This window comes from Crocuta crocuta, unplaced genomic scaffold, assembly GCF_008692635.1.
Source record: "Crocuta crocuta isolate KB4526 unplaced genomic scaffold, BGI_CrCroc_1.0 scaffold218, whole genome shotgun sequence".
Classification (NCBI taxonomy): Eukaryota; Metazoa; Chordata; class Mammalia; order Carnivora; family Hyaenidae; genus Crocuta; species Crocuta crocuta.
Window position 1 is genome coordinate 4,588,944 of NW_027533170.1, and position 15,551 is coordinate 4,604,494.

General features: G+C 38.3%; 1 protein-coding gene across 3 annotated transcripts in view; it reads right to left on the minus strand.

The window, feature by feature from the left end:
• Positions 1–2,381: 2,381 nt before the first annotated feature.
• COMMD10 (COMM domain containing 10) overlaps positions 2,382–15,551 on the minus strand; it is a 202,435-nt gene continuing 189,265 nt past the window's right edge. For 2 of the 3 annotated variants that reach the window (XM_077746317.1, XM_077746318.1), the window contains exons 6-7: positions 4,348–4,407; positions 2,382–2,935 (exon numbers count right to left, since the gene is read on the minus strand). In XM_077746317.1, the coding sequence (XP_077602443.1) occupies positions 2,897–2,935; positions 4,348–4,407 (99 nt within the window). In that variant the 3' untranslated portion in view covers positions 2,382–2,896. The remainder of the gene's footprint in view (positions 2,936–4,347; positions 4,408–15,551) is intronic. The other variant, XR_013330775.1, reaches the window with a different exon arrangement.

Sequence of the window (15,551 nt, forward strand, 5' to 3'; positions counted from 1 at the left end):
CATGTAGAATGTTACACAAGCAAAGCAAAGTACGAAACTGTATTTATGGCATTATTCCAAAGTAGTAGGAAAGGAAGAAAAAAAGAGAAAAAAGAATGAGAAAGATATATGGGTAGGGAAAAAACCCCACTTCAATAAAACCTACCAAAATGTCATTTTAACAGCCATTCCGGATGATAAGATTCTATAATTTTATGTTACTTCTTTATTATTTTCGGTTTTTCATAATTCAGAATAATCACAAATTATGACTGGAGAACTGCAGATATTATTTGCAGTAGGTGTAAAAATAGTACATTGGTTCCTTTCTAGCAAGTAATTCTATCTGTATTCAATACTCATGCCAGGCACTCACACGAGAATGCTAAGAGAAGACATTTCAGTTCCCATTGTCCTTCTACCCATCTTATTTCTGTGAAAAAGTAGTATGTATTTAATCCTGTTTGGGAATGATATTTTCTTTGACCTGTGTATCCTAACAATGGTGGTGACTTAAGGAAAGAAAAGATCTGCAATTAAATACATTTTAGGAAGGGGCGCCTGGGTGGCTCAGTAGGTTATGCGTCCAACTCGGCTCAGGTCACGAGCTCACAGTTGGCGGGTTTGAGCCCCATGTCAGGCTCTGTGCTGACAGCTCAGAGCCAGGAACCTGCTTCGGGTTCTGTGTCTCCCTCTCTCTCTGCCCCTCCCCAGCTCATGCTCTGTCTCTCAAAAATGAATAAATGTTAAAAAAAAAAAAATGCATTTCAGGAAGAATTATACTCTCAGTTGGAATTACGCCTTCTACTTGTCCTTTCTTCAATGTCTTTCTTTGGTCAGACTTTCTTGCACTAGAGTCATGGAGAGAACACTACCATCCACATTTTTGTAGAAGTAGAGATATACTCTTAGAGAGTATAAAAACAGGTCTTTTATGAGCTACTAATCGAGAATTTCATTTTGGAATGTCACATTTAATTTAGATACCTACGCTGGGAGTTAAATTGGCCATTAAACCAATGAAAACTTCTACCTAGCCATATGGTCACTGTCAGGAAGGCCTAACAGATTTAACTTGAGATGATGTATGTTTTGTTGTATATAAGAAGTCGGAAAGAATATTTACCAAAATGTTTAAGCAGTCAGGTAGTTCCCTCTGGAAGTGGTAGAACACAGCATAGAAAAATAAGGAGGCTCCCATAAGCTAGATATGGAAATAAATGTCACTATATTATAAACATGTCTTCCAGATATCTTATCAATGGAACATAAAGTTAAAAAACTTTTCAAATTAATCAACCATGGACAGCAACTATAAATTACTTCCTGACATAATCCAAACTCCCAATTCTTCTAAGCAACAACACAGAGCACACACATAAATAAGGGCATAAATTCCATATACTGAACATTTATTTGAGAGACCTTTAACACTTGTGTTATGCAGACACCTCACATAAGGAATGTGATTTAATGCTAATGGCTCTTTTTAGCCACAGGACATTTCTGAAATCAAATTCCTTCATATATGAAGAAAGTCAGGCTTAGGGGCACCTGAGTGGTGCAGTCAGTTGGGTGTCTGGCTTGGACTTCGGCTCAGCTCATGATCTCATAGTTCGTGAGTTTGAGCCCCACATCAGACTCCACGGTGANATTATATAGAAAGTCATGCTTGACTCAACTTAGACACAGACCTCTCTCATTTTCTCCTCTCCTCTTCTCCCTCTGTCTCTTGGGAAATAATACAGAACAGGTATTTCATTCATAGAAACTTCAACTGATAGTACTGCTTTTACAGGCAACCATACTCACATATATGTATGGTCAAAGCATAAAATACTGTGGACTTCACCTAATTCTAAGACACAGACATTTTATTGACTAAAACTGACTAACCTATTTACAGAAAGAAAATGCAAAAGGTATCTGTTTCAAAATTTTAAGGAAACCCATTTAACACTCATTACAATTGTTTTTACTTATGATCTGAATCTGTCTTCCATACTATGAAGGGAATTATTATTAATCTGCAGTACAAAGAAGAGCACACAAAAACCTAGATTATTAAATCATTACACTCAGAGAAAAAATTAAACTGCACAGAGAAGCTCACACTGGAATTAACTGATATACCACTACCAGCTCTACTTTGAATTTTTCTCCTATGTTACTTCCCAAGCAAAACATACTCATTATATTCAAGGAAAAAAGTATCTGATTGCATTTGGCTCCTTTCTTGCTTTGGCTAATGTAGATAGGGGAGTTCTGTATTCCAAGATACACATTATACTTTGTACCCATGGCGTATCTGTGAACCCTCCTTGTTACATAAAGGTGTCATCAAAAATGTAAAATATAAACAGGTCAGGCAATAAAGCAAAAACAAGACAATAAAAACAGTATAGTATTTACTGCTGTTTCCTTTATTTTTTTCGTAAAAATTTTTAAATGCTTTCATTTATTTTTGAGAGAGCGAGTGAGCAAGACAGAGCATGAAGAGGGGAGGGGCAAGGAGAGAGGGAGACACAGAATCCGAAGCAGGCTCAAGGCTCTGAACTGTCACCACAGAGCCCGATGTGGTGCTCAAACTCGCAAACCACGAGATCATGACCTAAGATGAAGTCGAAGTCGGATGCTTAACCCACTGAGCCACGCGGGTGCCCCCACTGCTGTTTCCTTTAAAGAGAGAGTACTGTTAACAACTGTTTGCCGTTGGCTCAAAAAACGAGTGGATGTGTATTAGAAGCTCTCAAAACAATGATCTCCCTGGGCAGTTATTTCTCTAAGAAGTGATAAGCTGTGTAATTTACAAGAAGAAAGCTAGTGAATCCTTCTGAAAACACAACCTGGCAGTCCATCTTCAGTGCGGGATGATGAAGTGGCAGGAGTGTGGTGGGGAAGCCGTTCTTCGAGGACATCATGTCAGGGAATCCAGCTGTGCTTGTATGGTCTCCAGCTATTCATAAAGACAAAACAAGAGAACAAGTTGCTGATAGGAGAGAAATGCTGTGAAGGTTTGTTCAGAAACTTGCAAACAGAAGGGAAAGAATGGCAGTGGCAACCATGCATATTAAATGCATTCACACAGCAAGAGATGAAGCGCGCAGAAGGGTCTTCTTCTTATGTGAAGATATTACGATTCATGCCTGCAGTCTAAGTTTTCAGATTTGTAAAGGAGGATTTTTTTTTTTAATATTTTTTATTTATTTCTAGGAGAGAGAGAGAGACAGCGTGAGCAGGGGAGGGTCAGACAGAGAGGGAGATACAGACTCTGAAATAGGCTCCAGGCTCTGAGCTGGCAATCAGCACAGAGCCCGACGTGGGGCCCGAACCCACGAACCGCGAGATCATGACCTAAGCGAAAGTCGGACGCCCAACCGACTAAGCCAACCAGGCGCCCCGTAAAGGAGGATTTCTGAATACGGTTTGGGAGAGCCTGGGTGGCTCAGTCAGTTAAGTATCTGACTTGGCTCAGGTTATGGTCTCAGTTCATGAGTTTGAGCCCCATGTCAGGATCTGTGCTAAGAGCTTGGAGCCTGGAGCCTGTTTGGGTTTCTGTCTCCCTCACTCTCTGCCCCTCCCCCACTTGTGCATGTTTGCTCTTTCTCTCAAAAATAAACAGACATTAAAAAAAAAAAAAAAGCCCAGGGTGCCTGCGTGGCTCAGTCTGTTGAGCACCCAACTTTGGCTCAGGTCATGATCTCACAGCTCCTCAATCTGAATCCCATGTAGGGCTCTGTGCTGATGGCTCAGAGCCTGGAGCCTGCTTCGGATTCTTTGTCTCCAGCTCTTTCTTTGCCCCTCCCCCACTCGTTCCTATCTTTCTCTCTCAAAAATAAAAAAGTAAAACTTAAAAAAAAAACGGTATTTAAATACAGTTATAAATACACTCAGCTGTTTTAAGCTGTCACTACACAAGATTTTTAAAGGCAGGGGAGAAGGTGGCAGGGGGGTGCATCTCCCTGGATTACAACGTCAGTATTTGGAAAGAAACATAACATACACTCAAAGATAAATCTTTACAGGCCTGGCACCTCCCTTTTTCCTTAGGCCCAGAAATGAAAATATTTAATGTTAAATTCTAAAGTGCCAGTGTGACTTGGTACCACAAAGTTCATTCTTTAGTGCTTTACGTTAAAGTAATAATCCTATTGCCTTAATAAAAACAATTTCCACTTTCTTCCTGATTTAGGGTGTCAGATTCTCTTCATCCCGGCAAGGCTTCCTGCTGTGAAACATACGGTGTTTACAAGGGATGTTTAAAGAACTTAGCACCACAACAGGGCATTTAAAAATAAAGATTCATAAAAATGAAGGAAACATGATGCAAAACCCCACACGGCAGAAATTATTTAAAAAAATACGGACCTTGTTATAGAAATCAAACAACTCCTGGTGACTGAATTCCACGAGCACTTTCTCCACGCTCTGCGAGGAAGCAAAAGAAAGAAGAAAGAATTCCGTTGTACACAACCGCACTGCATTTTCTCCCCCTCTCTGGCCCCAGAAGATGGCTCTTATTCTCTGAGTGGTTTTAGAAAAACACTCACCTGCTCCACTCAACCCCATGATTCCTAAAACTCACAAACGCACTTAATCATGCTCTACTTTTAGCCAAAGGTTTCAACTCTAGCGGGACATCTGTTCTTTAAAGTTGACTCCACAAAGGTTAATAAAATATAAGTCGGCAAGAGAACAATTTCATTATCTTTTTTTTTCCCCAGACCAAGATACATGAGATGGTATTTCATTTTTCTCAGCAGTCCATTTGAAATCGAGTAAATACCATTACACAAAGACACTGGGGGCGGCGTATCTGATTGAACTCATCCAGGCATTAATGCCTCCCGTCAGCGCAGCTGCTGCCTCTAAGCATTAATCTCGCAGTTATGATCTTAACATGCTGAGATAGTTACCTTTCCCAATGTACAGACTCAGCAAAAGTTAGCAATTAACATGACAGCTTCAAAGCGGAGACTGCAACATGCTCCTTCCTTGTGCCCAGATGTGACAGGAAACCTTCCTGGGTGCTGTGCTCGTCCGCCTGATGGGGCGGCAAAGCGCGGCGGTAATCCAGCCCACCTCACCCCGCTTTTGGGTGATTTTGTAAACTGAGGCATCATCACTTTGAGCAGTTTCTGAAGATCAGCTAAATATGACTTTATTATTATTATTTAATTTAAATTCAAGTTAATTAACATACAGTGTGGTCCTGGTTTCAGGAGCAGAGCCCAGTGATTCCTCTCTTATATACAACACCCAGTGCTCATCGAAAAAAGTGCCCTTTTAATGCCCATCACCCGTTTAGCCCATCTCCCTACCTCTCCTCCAATAACCCTTTCATTTGTTCTCTGTATTTAAGAGTCTCTTATGGTTTGTCTCTTTACTCAAGGTACCTTTGGGAAGTGAAAGTTAATAAGGAGAGAAAGCCAAGAATGTGCTACCCACTCAGACCCTGATGGGTGTGCTCACAGGACATAAAACAGGCACCGGGGTGGGGGTGCGGGTGTGGTGCCTGGGTGGCTCACTTAGTTAAGTGTCTGACTTTGACTCAGGTCATGATCTCGTGGTTTGTGAGTTCGAGCCCCAGGTCGGGCTCGTGCTGACTGCTCGGAGCCTGGAGCCTGCTTTGGATTCTGTGTCTCCCTCTCTCTCTGCCCCTACCCCGCTCATTCGTGCTCTCTCTCTCTCAAAAATAAATAACATTGGAAAAAAAAAAAAAACAAAACAGGCACCAGGAACTGAAGAACTGGACAAATGTTGAAAACAGACATTAATTCATGTACTTAATCACTTGTGATCATTTCTAACATTCTCTTAATTCTACTTCTCAGTTTCTTTTATTTTTTTAATTAATTAATTAATTTTTGATACAGAGAGAGACCTAGCATGAGCAGGGGAGGGGCAGAGGGAGAGGAAGGCAGAATCAGAAGCAGGCTCTAGGCTCTAAGCCATCAGCACAGAGCCCGATCTGGGGCCTGAACTCATGACCCTCGAGATCATGACCTGAGCTGAAGTCTGACGCTTAACCCACTGAGCTATCCAGGCGGCCCTCTACTTCTCAGTTTCTATGGCTACTTTTTTCCCTTTTGCTTTATCTTTTTTTTTTTTTTACTGCCTATTTTTTTTAAAGTTTATTTATTTTGAAAGAGACCGAGACAGAGCAAGCAGGGTAAAGGCAGAGAGAAGGAGAGAAAGAGAATCCCAAGCAGGTTCTGTGCTACCAGATATGTTCAGATAATGGCATCTCCTTTTTCAAAAAAGCCAAGGCACAGAGGATCAAATTCCACACTTCTTCCTTTTTTCTTGTAACACTTACCCAAGTAGTTTAGCTTTAAAATGAATAAGGACACAAAGCTGCTTTAAAGCCCCATCCTTTAAATGATTAAAAAAAAAAAAAAAGTAGTAGGCTGACACACATCATTAAACCCTCAAAGGTTGAAATCAGCATTGTTTAGCGGTGCTGTATTTCCTCACAGCAGTTAAAGGGAGAGGGCAGGCCTCAGTTTACCCTAAGGAAAATCAAGGCAAGTTCATTATTTTCTCCCCAGTCCAAATGTTAGGAGGGACTGAAGACTGAATTAGTATGTGGACAACTGATTTGCTGTATGGATACTTACAGGTTGTGGCCAAGCTAGGCTCTTGTTTCCTGAATTTTGCTTTGTTTCAAGGTAGCGTTTTTCTAAAATGTTACACCGAGGAAAGAAAGGAAGGTAACTTTGAAAACATACTTCTCAAAATAACAACAGCTAAAATAATGTGTGTGTGTGTGTGTATGTGTGTATGTATACATATATGTATATATTGGGAGAAATATGTATATATTGTCTTGCTTTATTGAAATACTTAGCCCCAAGAAGGGAAAGTGCTGATAACTGAGATAAAATATGCAAAGAACTTACACTGATGTCTGGTAGGTCTAATAACCAGCAGCCATTATCATCATCATTTCCCATTCAACCCGCAATGACTTAGGGAAGACCATGAGAATATGGGAGAATACAGGAATCATTTTAAGTGCTTCATAGCTGTGTGTTCAGAGATTATCCTTAGAATTTGAGGAGTTATGTTTACCCTGGGCGTGGCCAAGGGCAGTAGTTTTAGGGGTGTCCTGATGGAATTTCGATGTGTAGGACAAAAAGGAAAGGGAGGCTGGCGAGGAGTCAAGTGCCCACAATGTCATGCTCTGACATGAAACCTCATGGAATCCAAGAATTCTAAATTCAAATCTCTCCTTCCGGGACATTACTGGCAGTGTATTATCAAGAAAGGAGGGCAGGTCACATTTATTTAAGAGCTTGAGAGCTTTATTCACGGCACTAAACATAGATGCATGGCTCATGGCCTCCATTTTTACTCCTGCTTTAGGTCCTGCAAATATTAGGAATGGGTGTGGTCAAATCCTTCCTTGGACCAGGATAGTTTTCAGAGGAAAACACACTCTGAGCTTTCTTTGGGAGTAGAATTAGAAAGTCACAAATGTGCTTTATCAAACCACAATCAACTCTCTAGCTTCACTGTTGACTCTGCAGAGAATGTATGGAAGGTTCTGTTCACTGAGGAAGCATGTTTTCAACCAACTTCCCTTTAGTTTCATGTCTGAACACAAATCAGTGGCAGTCCAGACCCAACAAGAATGTAAGACATGCAGTAAGTTTAATGTGAGTCCAATTACTAGTATTTCAGTGGTGCTTGAGCTTGGATTGTCTAGCTGTAAACACTCCAAGGTTCTGACTCAACTCATGGTTCATTAATATCTTTGTTAGGGCAAGAAGAGAAAATAAAACTGAAATTCAAATATACCATCTCAGCTCTCGGTAGCAACTCTAACAACAGGCTTTCAGAAGGAGTATGTAGAAAATCCTGCCTACTGTAGTTTTACAGGCTGTATTTGACAATGGGTTTAGTTATCCATGTGCTTCCTGTCTATCACTGTCAACAGATAATGAAACTTGACTATTTGGTCCTATTTCTTTTCCCCCAAGAGTCAGAAAAATAGTCTGGATAATAAAATGTAGCCTATTAGGTCATACTAAATAAGAAGAGAAATATCTTTGTGACATAACACTACAGTTGAAAATAATCACAATGCACTGTCATCTTGTCAATCATATATGGTAAGTATTTTAAACTTGAACTACGTACCTCTAAATCACTTGGTGAAACAAACTAAAACACATGTGTATTTTTCAAAAGTATGTACATAAATATATATATATATATATATATATATATATATATACACACACACATATATATATGTGTGTGTGTATATATATATATATATATATATATATATATATACACACAGACACACATCTTTAGATAGTCTGTCCCTCACTTTTTACAAAGACAAATGTTTAGGAAAACAGTTTATGAGAACATTATATCCCATTCTTCTAGTAATCAGATACAAAGGATGTTTTCATACAAGGCCAACTGTATTTTAAGTTAAAAGAATTAAAAAATGATCATTCTAACAGTGAGTTTATACTGCCTTTCAGAGGAATATAATAACTAGATAAGTACTAAAAATTATTTCTGGAAGGGCTTTTCATTGCTTGTGTGTTTAACAGCCTATCAAAGGATACTGTTATTATCCAGGACAACTCATGGGTAACATTTACTAGATTTGGTGAAAAATAATAAGTAAATTCAGACATAAAGGAAGAAAATGACAGTAATACAATAATAGTAGCGGACTTTAGCAACCCACTTACTTCAATGGATAGATCATCTAGACAGAAAATCAATAAGAAACTCTGGCCTTAACCAACACATTAGACCAGATGGACTTAACTGACATATATAAAACATTCCATCCAAAAGCAGAATACATATTCTTCTCAAGTGCACATGGAACATGCTGTAGGAAAGGTTACATGTTAGGTCACAAAACAAGTCTTAATAAATTTAAGAAGACTGAAATCATATCAAGCATCTTTTCCTACCAAAATGCTATGAAAATAAAAATTAACGACATGAAGAGAGCTGGGAAAACCACAAACATGTGGAGGCTAAACAACACAATAATAAACAAACAATGAGACAAGAGAGAAAGAATAAATAAATGCCTCGAGACAATAATGATGGGAACACAACAGTTCAAAATCTATGGGACACAGGAAAAGTACTTTAAGAGGGAAGTTTATGGCAATACATACCCATCTCAAGAAACAAGAAAAAATTTCAAATAAACAATCTAACTTTACACCTAAAGGAACTAGAAAGAGAACAAGGAAAACCCAAAGTTAATAGAAGGAAGAAAATAATTAAAGATCATAGTGGAAATACTTGAAATAGAGACCAAAAAAAAAAAAAAAAAATCAATGAAACTAAGAGCTAGTTTTTTGAAAAGATAACCAAAATTGCTAAGCTTTTAGCCACACTCATCAAGAATAAAAAGAGAATGCCCAAATAAATAAGATCAGAAATGAAAGAGGAGAAATTACGATCAATACTGCAGAAATACACAGGATCATAAGACGCTACTACAATTATATGCCCAAAAATGGGATAACCTAGAAGAAATGGGTAAATTCCAAGAAACATACAATCTTTTGAGACACAGACCAGAAGCAACAGAAGATCTGAACGGACTCATTACTATTACTGAAATTCAATTAGTATAAAAGAAAACAAAAACAAAAAAACCAAAAGCCAAAAAGATTTCCCTAGAAACAAAAGTCCAGGACCTAAAAGGTTCACAGGGGAATTCTACTGAATATTTTTTTTTTTCCTACCAAATATTTAAAGAAGAGTTAATACCTATGCTTCTCAAACTATTCCAAAAAAAGGAAGAAGAAGGAATGCTTGCAGACAATGCTTCTTCTGAGGCCAGCATTACCCATACACTAAAATTGGACAAAGCTACCATAAAAAAAGAACATTACAGGCCAATATCCCTGAGGAACATTGATGCAAAAATCCTCAATGACATATTAGCAAACTGATTTCAACCATACATTAAAAGGATCGTACACCACGGTCAGGTAAAAACTTCTTCCAAGAATGCAAAGACAGCTGAACATCACCAATTAATTAATATGATAAAACCACACTAACAAAAAGGATAAAAATCATGTTGATCACCTCAATAGATGCAGAAGATGCGTTTGATAAAATTCAACACATATTTATGATAAAAACTCTCACCAGAGGGGATATAGAGGGAATGTGCCTATGACAGACCCAGGAAACATCTTACTCAGTGGTGAAAAGTGGATAGCTTATCCTCTAAGATCAGTAAGAAGACAAGGATGCTACTCTCACCACCTTTATTCAACAAAGTATTGGAAGTTCTAGCCAAAGCATTTGGACGAGAAAAAGGAATAAAAAGCATCCAAACTGAAGTAAGAAGTAAAACTGTCACTCTTAGTAAATGACATGATACTAAATACAGAGAACCTTAAAGACTCCACCAAAAAACTATTAGAGCTAATAAATTCAGTAAAGTTGAAGGATAAAAAATTACTACATGTAAGTCTATATATATAACATACATAAAGGTATTATGTAAATTAAGTAATGTATATAATCTATAGAATTATGACAAAATATCAGAGGGGCACCTGGGTGGCTCAGTTGGTTAAGCATCCAACTGCAGTTCAGGTCATGATCTCATGGTTCATGGGTTCGAGCCCTGTGTTGGGCTCTGTGCTGACAGCTCAGGGTCTGGAGACTGCTTCGGATTCGGTGTCTCCCTCTCTCTCTGCCTCTCCCCTGCTTGTGTTCAGTCTCTTTCACTCTCAGAAAATAAAAATGAATAAATAATACAACAAAATATCAGAAAGGGAAATTTAAAAAACAATACTATTTACAATTGCTTCAAAAAGAATAAAAGACCTAGGAATAAATTTAACCAAAGAAGTAAAAGACCTGTACTCTAAAAACTACAAGACACTGATGAAAGAAATTGGAAATGACACAAATGTGAAGATGTTCTGTGCTCATGGACTGGAAGAAATAATATTGTTAAAATGTTATTACCCAAAGTGATCTACACATTCAATGCAATCACTATCAAAATATCAATGGCACCTTTCACAGAAATGGAACAAACAATCCTAAAATTTGTTTGGAACCAAAAAAAGACTCCAAATAATTTACAGCAATCTTGAATAAGAAGGAACTAGAGGTATCACAACCCTAGATATCAAGACTTACTATAAAGCTGTAGTAATCCACACAGCATGGTACTGGCACAAAAGTAGACACACAGATCAACAGAATAGAACAGAAAGGCCAGAAAGAAATCTGTGCTTGTACAGTCAGTTAGTCTTCAAAAAAGGAGTCAGTGCCTACAATGGAGGAAAGACAGTCTCTTCAATAAATGGTGCTGGGGAAGGAGGACAACTTCATGTTAAAGAATAAAACTGGACCAACTTAGGGGCACCGGGGTGGCTCAGTTGGTTAAGCAACTGACTTGGGCTCAGGTCATGATCTCGCAGTTTGTGGGTTCGAGCCCGCATCGGGCTCTGACAGCTCAAGCCTGCTTCAGATTCTGTGTCTCTGGCTGTCTCTGCTCCTTCCCTGCTTGTGCTCTGTCTCTCTGTCTCTTTCAAAAATAAAAAACAAAACAAAACACTAAAAACAAACAAAAAAACCTTGACCACCTTCTTACACCATATACAAAAATAAACTCCAAACAGACTACAGACTTAAGTATTAAGACTGAAAACCATAAAACTACCGGGAGAAAACACAGGCAGTAAGCTCCTAGAAATCAGTCTGAGCATTATTATTTTGGATCTGTCTCCCCGTGCAAGGGCAGTAAGATCAAAAGGAGACAAATGGGACTACATGAAACCAGAAAGCTTCTGTGTGGTAAAGGAAACCCTCAACAAAACAAAAATGCAAGCTAGTAAAGGAGAGAAGATATTGCAAATGGTATCAATGATAATGGGTAATAACCAAGAAAAACTCACACGACCAATAGCAAAACCCCAAGCACGAAGATTAAAAATTGGGCAGAGGAACTGAATAGACATTTCTCCAGATGGCTGACAGATACATGAAAAGATGATCAACATCACTAATCATCAGGGAAATGCAAATCAAAACCACGATGAGATATCACCTCACGACTTGTCAGAATGGCCATTAACAAAAAGACGAGAAATAGCAAGTGTTGGCAAGGATGAGGAGAAAAGGGAACCCTCACTCACTGTTGGTGGAAATGTAAAATGGTGCAGCCACAATGGAAAACAGTATGAAGCTTCCTCAAAAAATTAAAAATAGACCCACCATATGGTCTAGCAATTCCAATTCTGGATGTTTATGAAAAAAAATGCCAACAAAAAACAAATCACCAATCTGAAGAGATGCATGCACACCTATGTTCACTGAGCATTATTTATAATAGCCAAGATATAGAAGCAACCTAGGAGCGTCTGGGTGGCTCACTCGGTTAAGCATCCGACTTCAGCACAGGTCATGATCTCGCAGTTCATGGGTTCGAGCCTCGCATCGGGTTCTGTGCTGGCAGCTCAGAGCCTGCAGCCTGTTTCAGATTCTGTGTCTCCCTCTCTCTCTGCCCCTCCCCCGCTCATGTTCTGTCTCTCTCTGTCTCAAAAATAAATAAAAACTATAAAAAAATTATTTAGAAGCAACCTAAATGTCCATCAATAGATGAATGGATAGAAAAGATAGTGTGTGTGTGTATATATATGTGTATATGTATATGTATATATGTGTATATGTGTATATACATATATGTGTGTGTATATATACATATATTCATATTCTCTAGGGAATATTAGTCATAAAAAAACAATGAAATCTTGCCATTTTTGACAAATGGATAGGCCTAGAGGGTGTTATGCTAAGTGAAGTAAGTCAAACAGAAAGACAAATACTATGTGATTTCATTTATAAGTGGAATATAAAAAACAAAACAAATGAACAAACAAAACAGTAAGAGACTCAAAGATACAGAGGACAATCCGGTGATCGCCAGTGGGGAGAGGGGTGAAGGGTAAGGGAGATGTGAAAGAGGGAAAGGGGATTAAATGGTACAAACTTTCATTTATTAAAAAAAAAAAGGCATAGGGATGCTACATAGAGCATAGGGAATATAGTTAATAATATGTACCAGTTATGTACGGTGATAGATGGTAGCTCGATTTATCATGGTGATCGCTTTGTAATGTACATAAATGTTGATCACTAATGTTATATATCTGAAGCTATAGTTGACCTAGATCAACAGGGAGATTAGGGGTGCTGACCCCCCATGTCGTGGAAAACACATATGAAACATTTGACTCTGCCAAAACTTAACTACTAATAGCCAACTGCTGACTGGAAGTCGATTAATATATGTTTTATAAGTTATACAAGTTGTACTGTTTTTACTTTATATACTATATATACATACCATAAAGCAAGCTACAAAAAAGAAAACGTTATTAAGAAAGTCACAAAGAAGAGAAAATACTTTTACAGTGATATACTATATTTAGGAAAAAATATAGATAAGTGGACCGACACAGTTCAAACCCATATTGTTCAAGGGTTAACTATAATACAGTATTGCACATCAACTATATTTTAAGAAAAAGAAAAGAAAATTCTCCTCCGGGCTTTAGCTGTAATGGGTAACTCCCAGGAAAACTCTTTATAGAGATAGACCACATAGCTCCCACAAAAATTGTTGGGTTGTATGTTTATATCATTCCCTTTCTCTGTTAATTTGGATAGCATGCAATTCCATATATGTGCTTTTATTTATTTTATTTTATCTTTTCATTTGAGAGAGAGACAGAGAGAGCACATACAAGCAGGGGAGACGGGCAGCGGGAGAGAGAGAATTCCAAGCAGGCTTCATATTCAGCGTGGCCCAACATGGGGCTCGATTCCACGATCCTGGGATCAAGACCTGAGCCCAAACCAGGAGTTGGACGCTCAACTGACTGAGCCACCCAGACGCCCCATAAATGCAATTTTAAACAGAAGGCATTACAGCTGTTTTTCTCACACAAATAAAGAATAGGCTCATGAGGTTATATATATTCTCAAAGTCCTGACCCTGGTAACATTTCAAAATACTTTCACTTTCAGTACCTCATATTAACTTTGAAGCAATCCAAAGAGGTGGGCACGGCATAAAATATTACCCTTTAACAGATAAGGACACAGAGGCACACCTCGGTAAGAAAGCCACCTACAGAAAACAACCATAAAACACTGGGCAATAAACTAGAAGAGTCAGAGCTGGAAATTAAGGCCTAATTCAGGGCTGTTTTCTTCTTGTGACACAAAATACAGAGAACAGTGTCAATAAGTAAATGTTACTACAAAAAAAAGGGAAATAATTTAACGATAGCCAACTAGGTCAACATATTATTATACATTACCCTCCACATAAATGAAGAATTTTTAAAACATGAAAGGGAAGTCAGTAAGTAAGATTGTGTGTATGTATGTATATATGTGTGTGTGTGTGTGTGTGTGTGTGTTATTTTGCTTTGTTGTTACTGTTTGGTTGAGAGAAGAGAGTGTGCGTGATTTGTATGGAGTCTTCCACACCACTGAATGGTTCTGTGTTTGAGACAGAAGTACCAGTACCCAAGAGGTTTTGGAGACTATTATAAAGGACACTTGCTCATGTGAGGAAAAAAGCAGAATAACATTTTTCTTATTCTCCACAATCTTCCTAGATCTTTTTTTTTTTTAATGTTTATTTTGAGAGAGCACGTACATGCGTCAGTGGTGGAAAGGTGGAGAGAGAGGGAGGGAGAAAATCCCAAGCAGGCTCCACACCGTCAGCACAGAGCCTGATGCAGGGCTTGATCTCACCACCATGAGGTCATGATCTGAGCCAAAATCAAGAGTCAGACACTTAACCGACTGAGCCACCCAAGTGCCCCTAAGATCTAATTTTCTAGTTTTATTTCCCACAAGACCCCATCACACCCCCCACAAAAGACCTCCGTGCTCTAGCCAAACTATTGGCCTCATTCTCTCCCCAGTATCCCACACTTTCCTGCCAGTTTTATTCATGCCGTGTCCTCCTTCCAGATACACTGTAGTTCCAAACGGTAAGTCAAGACAAAAAAGGTACAAGAAAATACATGCAAACTTCTCCATAACCTTGGCATATGTAAGGACTCCTTTAAAAAGACACAGAGATATACTTTAGTTAGCCAATAAGCTGTGAGCAGATACACCACCTATAAAGAAAGCGACTAATAAATGAAAATATATTAAAATCTAAAACTTCCATTCATCAGCACACATCAAAAGACTAAAAGGTAAGCCATGCTCAATCGAGAATATACAAAAATTACCATAAATTCATGAAAACAGACGCAAAAGTCCATTGAAAAGTGGACAAGAACATATACCCAATCACTGTGTTATTCAAAACTTACACAAAGTTGTGTCAAGTATACCTCATTAAAGCAAAAAAAAAAAAAAAAAAAAAAAACCACCTGGGAATAATCTAACAAAAGATGTGCACAGCCTTTACCTTTTGAAAAATAACTTTAAGACTTTATTGAATGACATTAAAGGAAACAAACGTATATATATCATGTGTAGAAAAAGACTCTTATCCATAAAGATCTGTT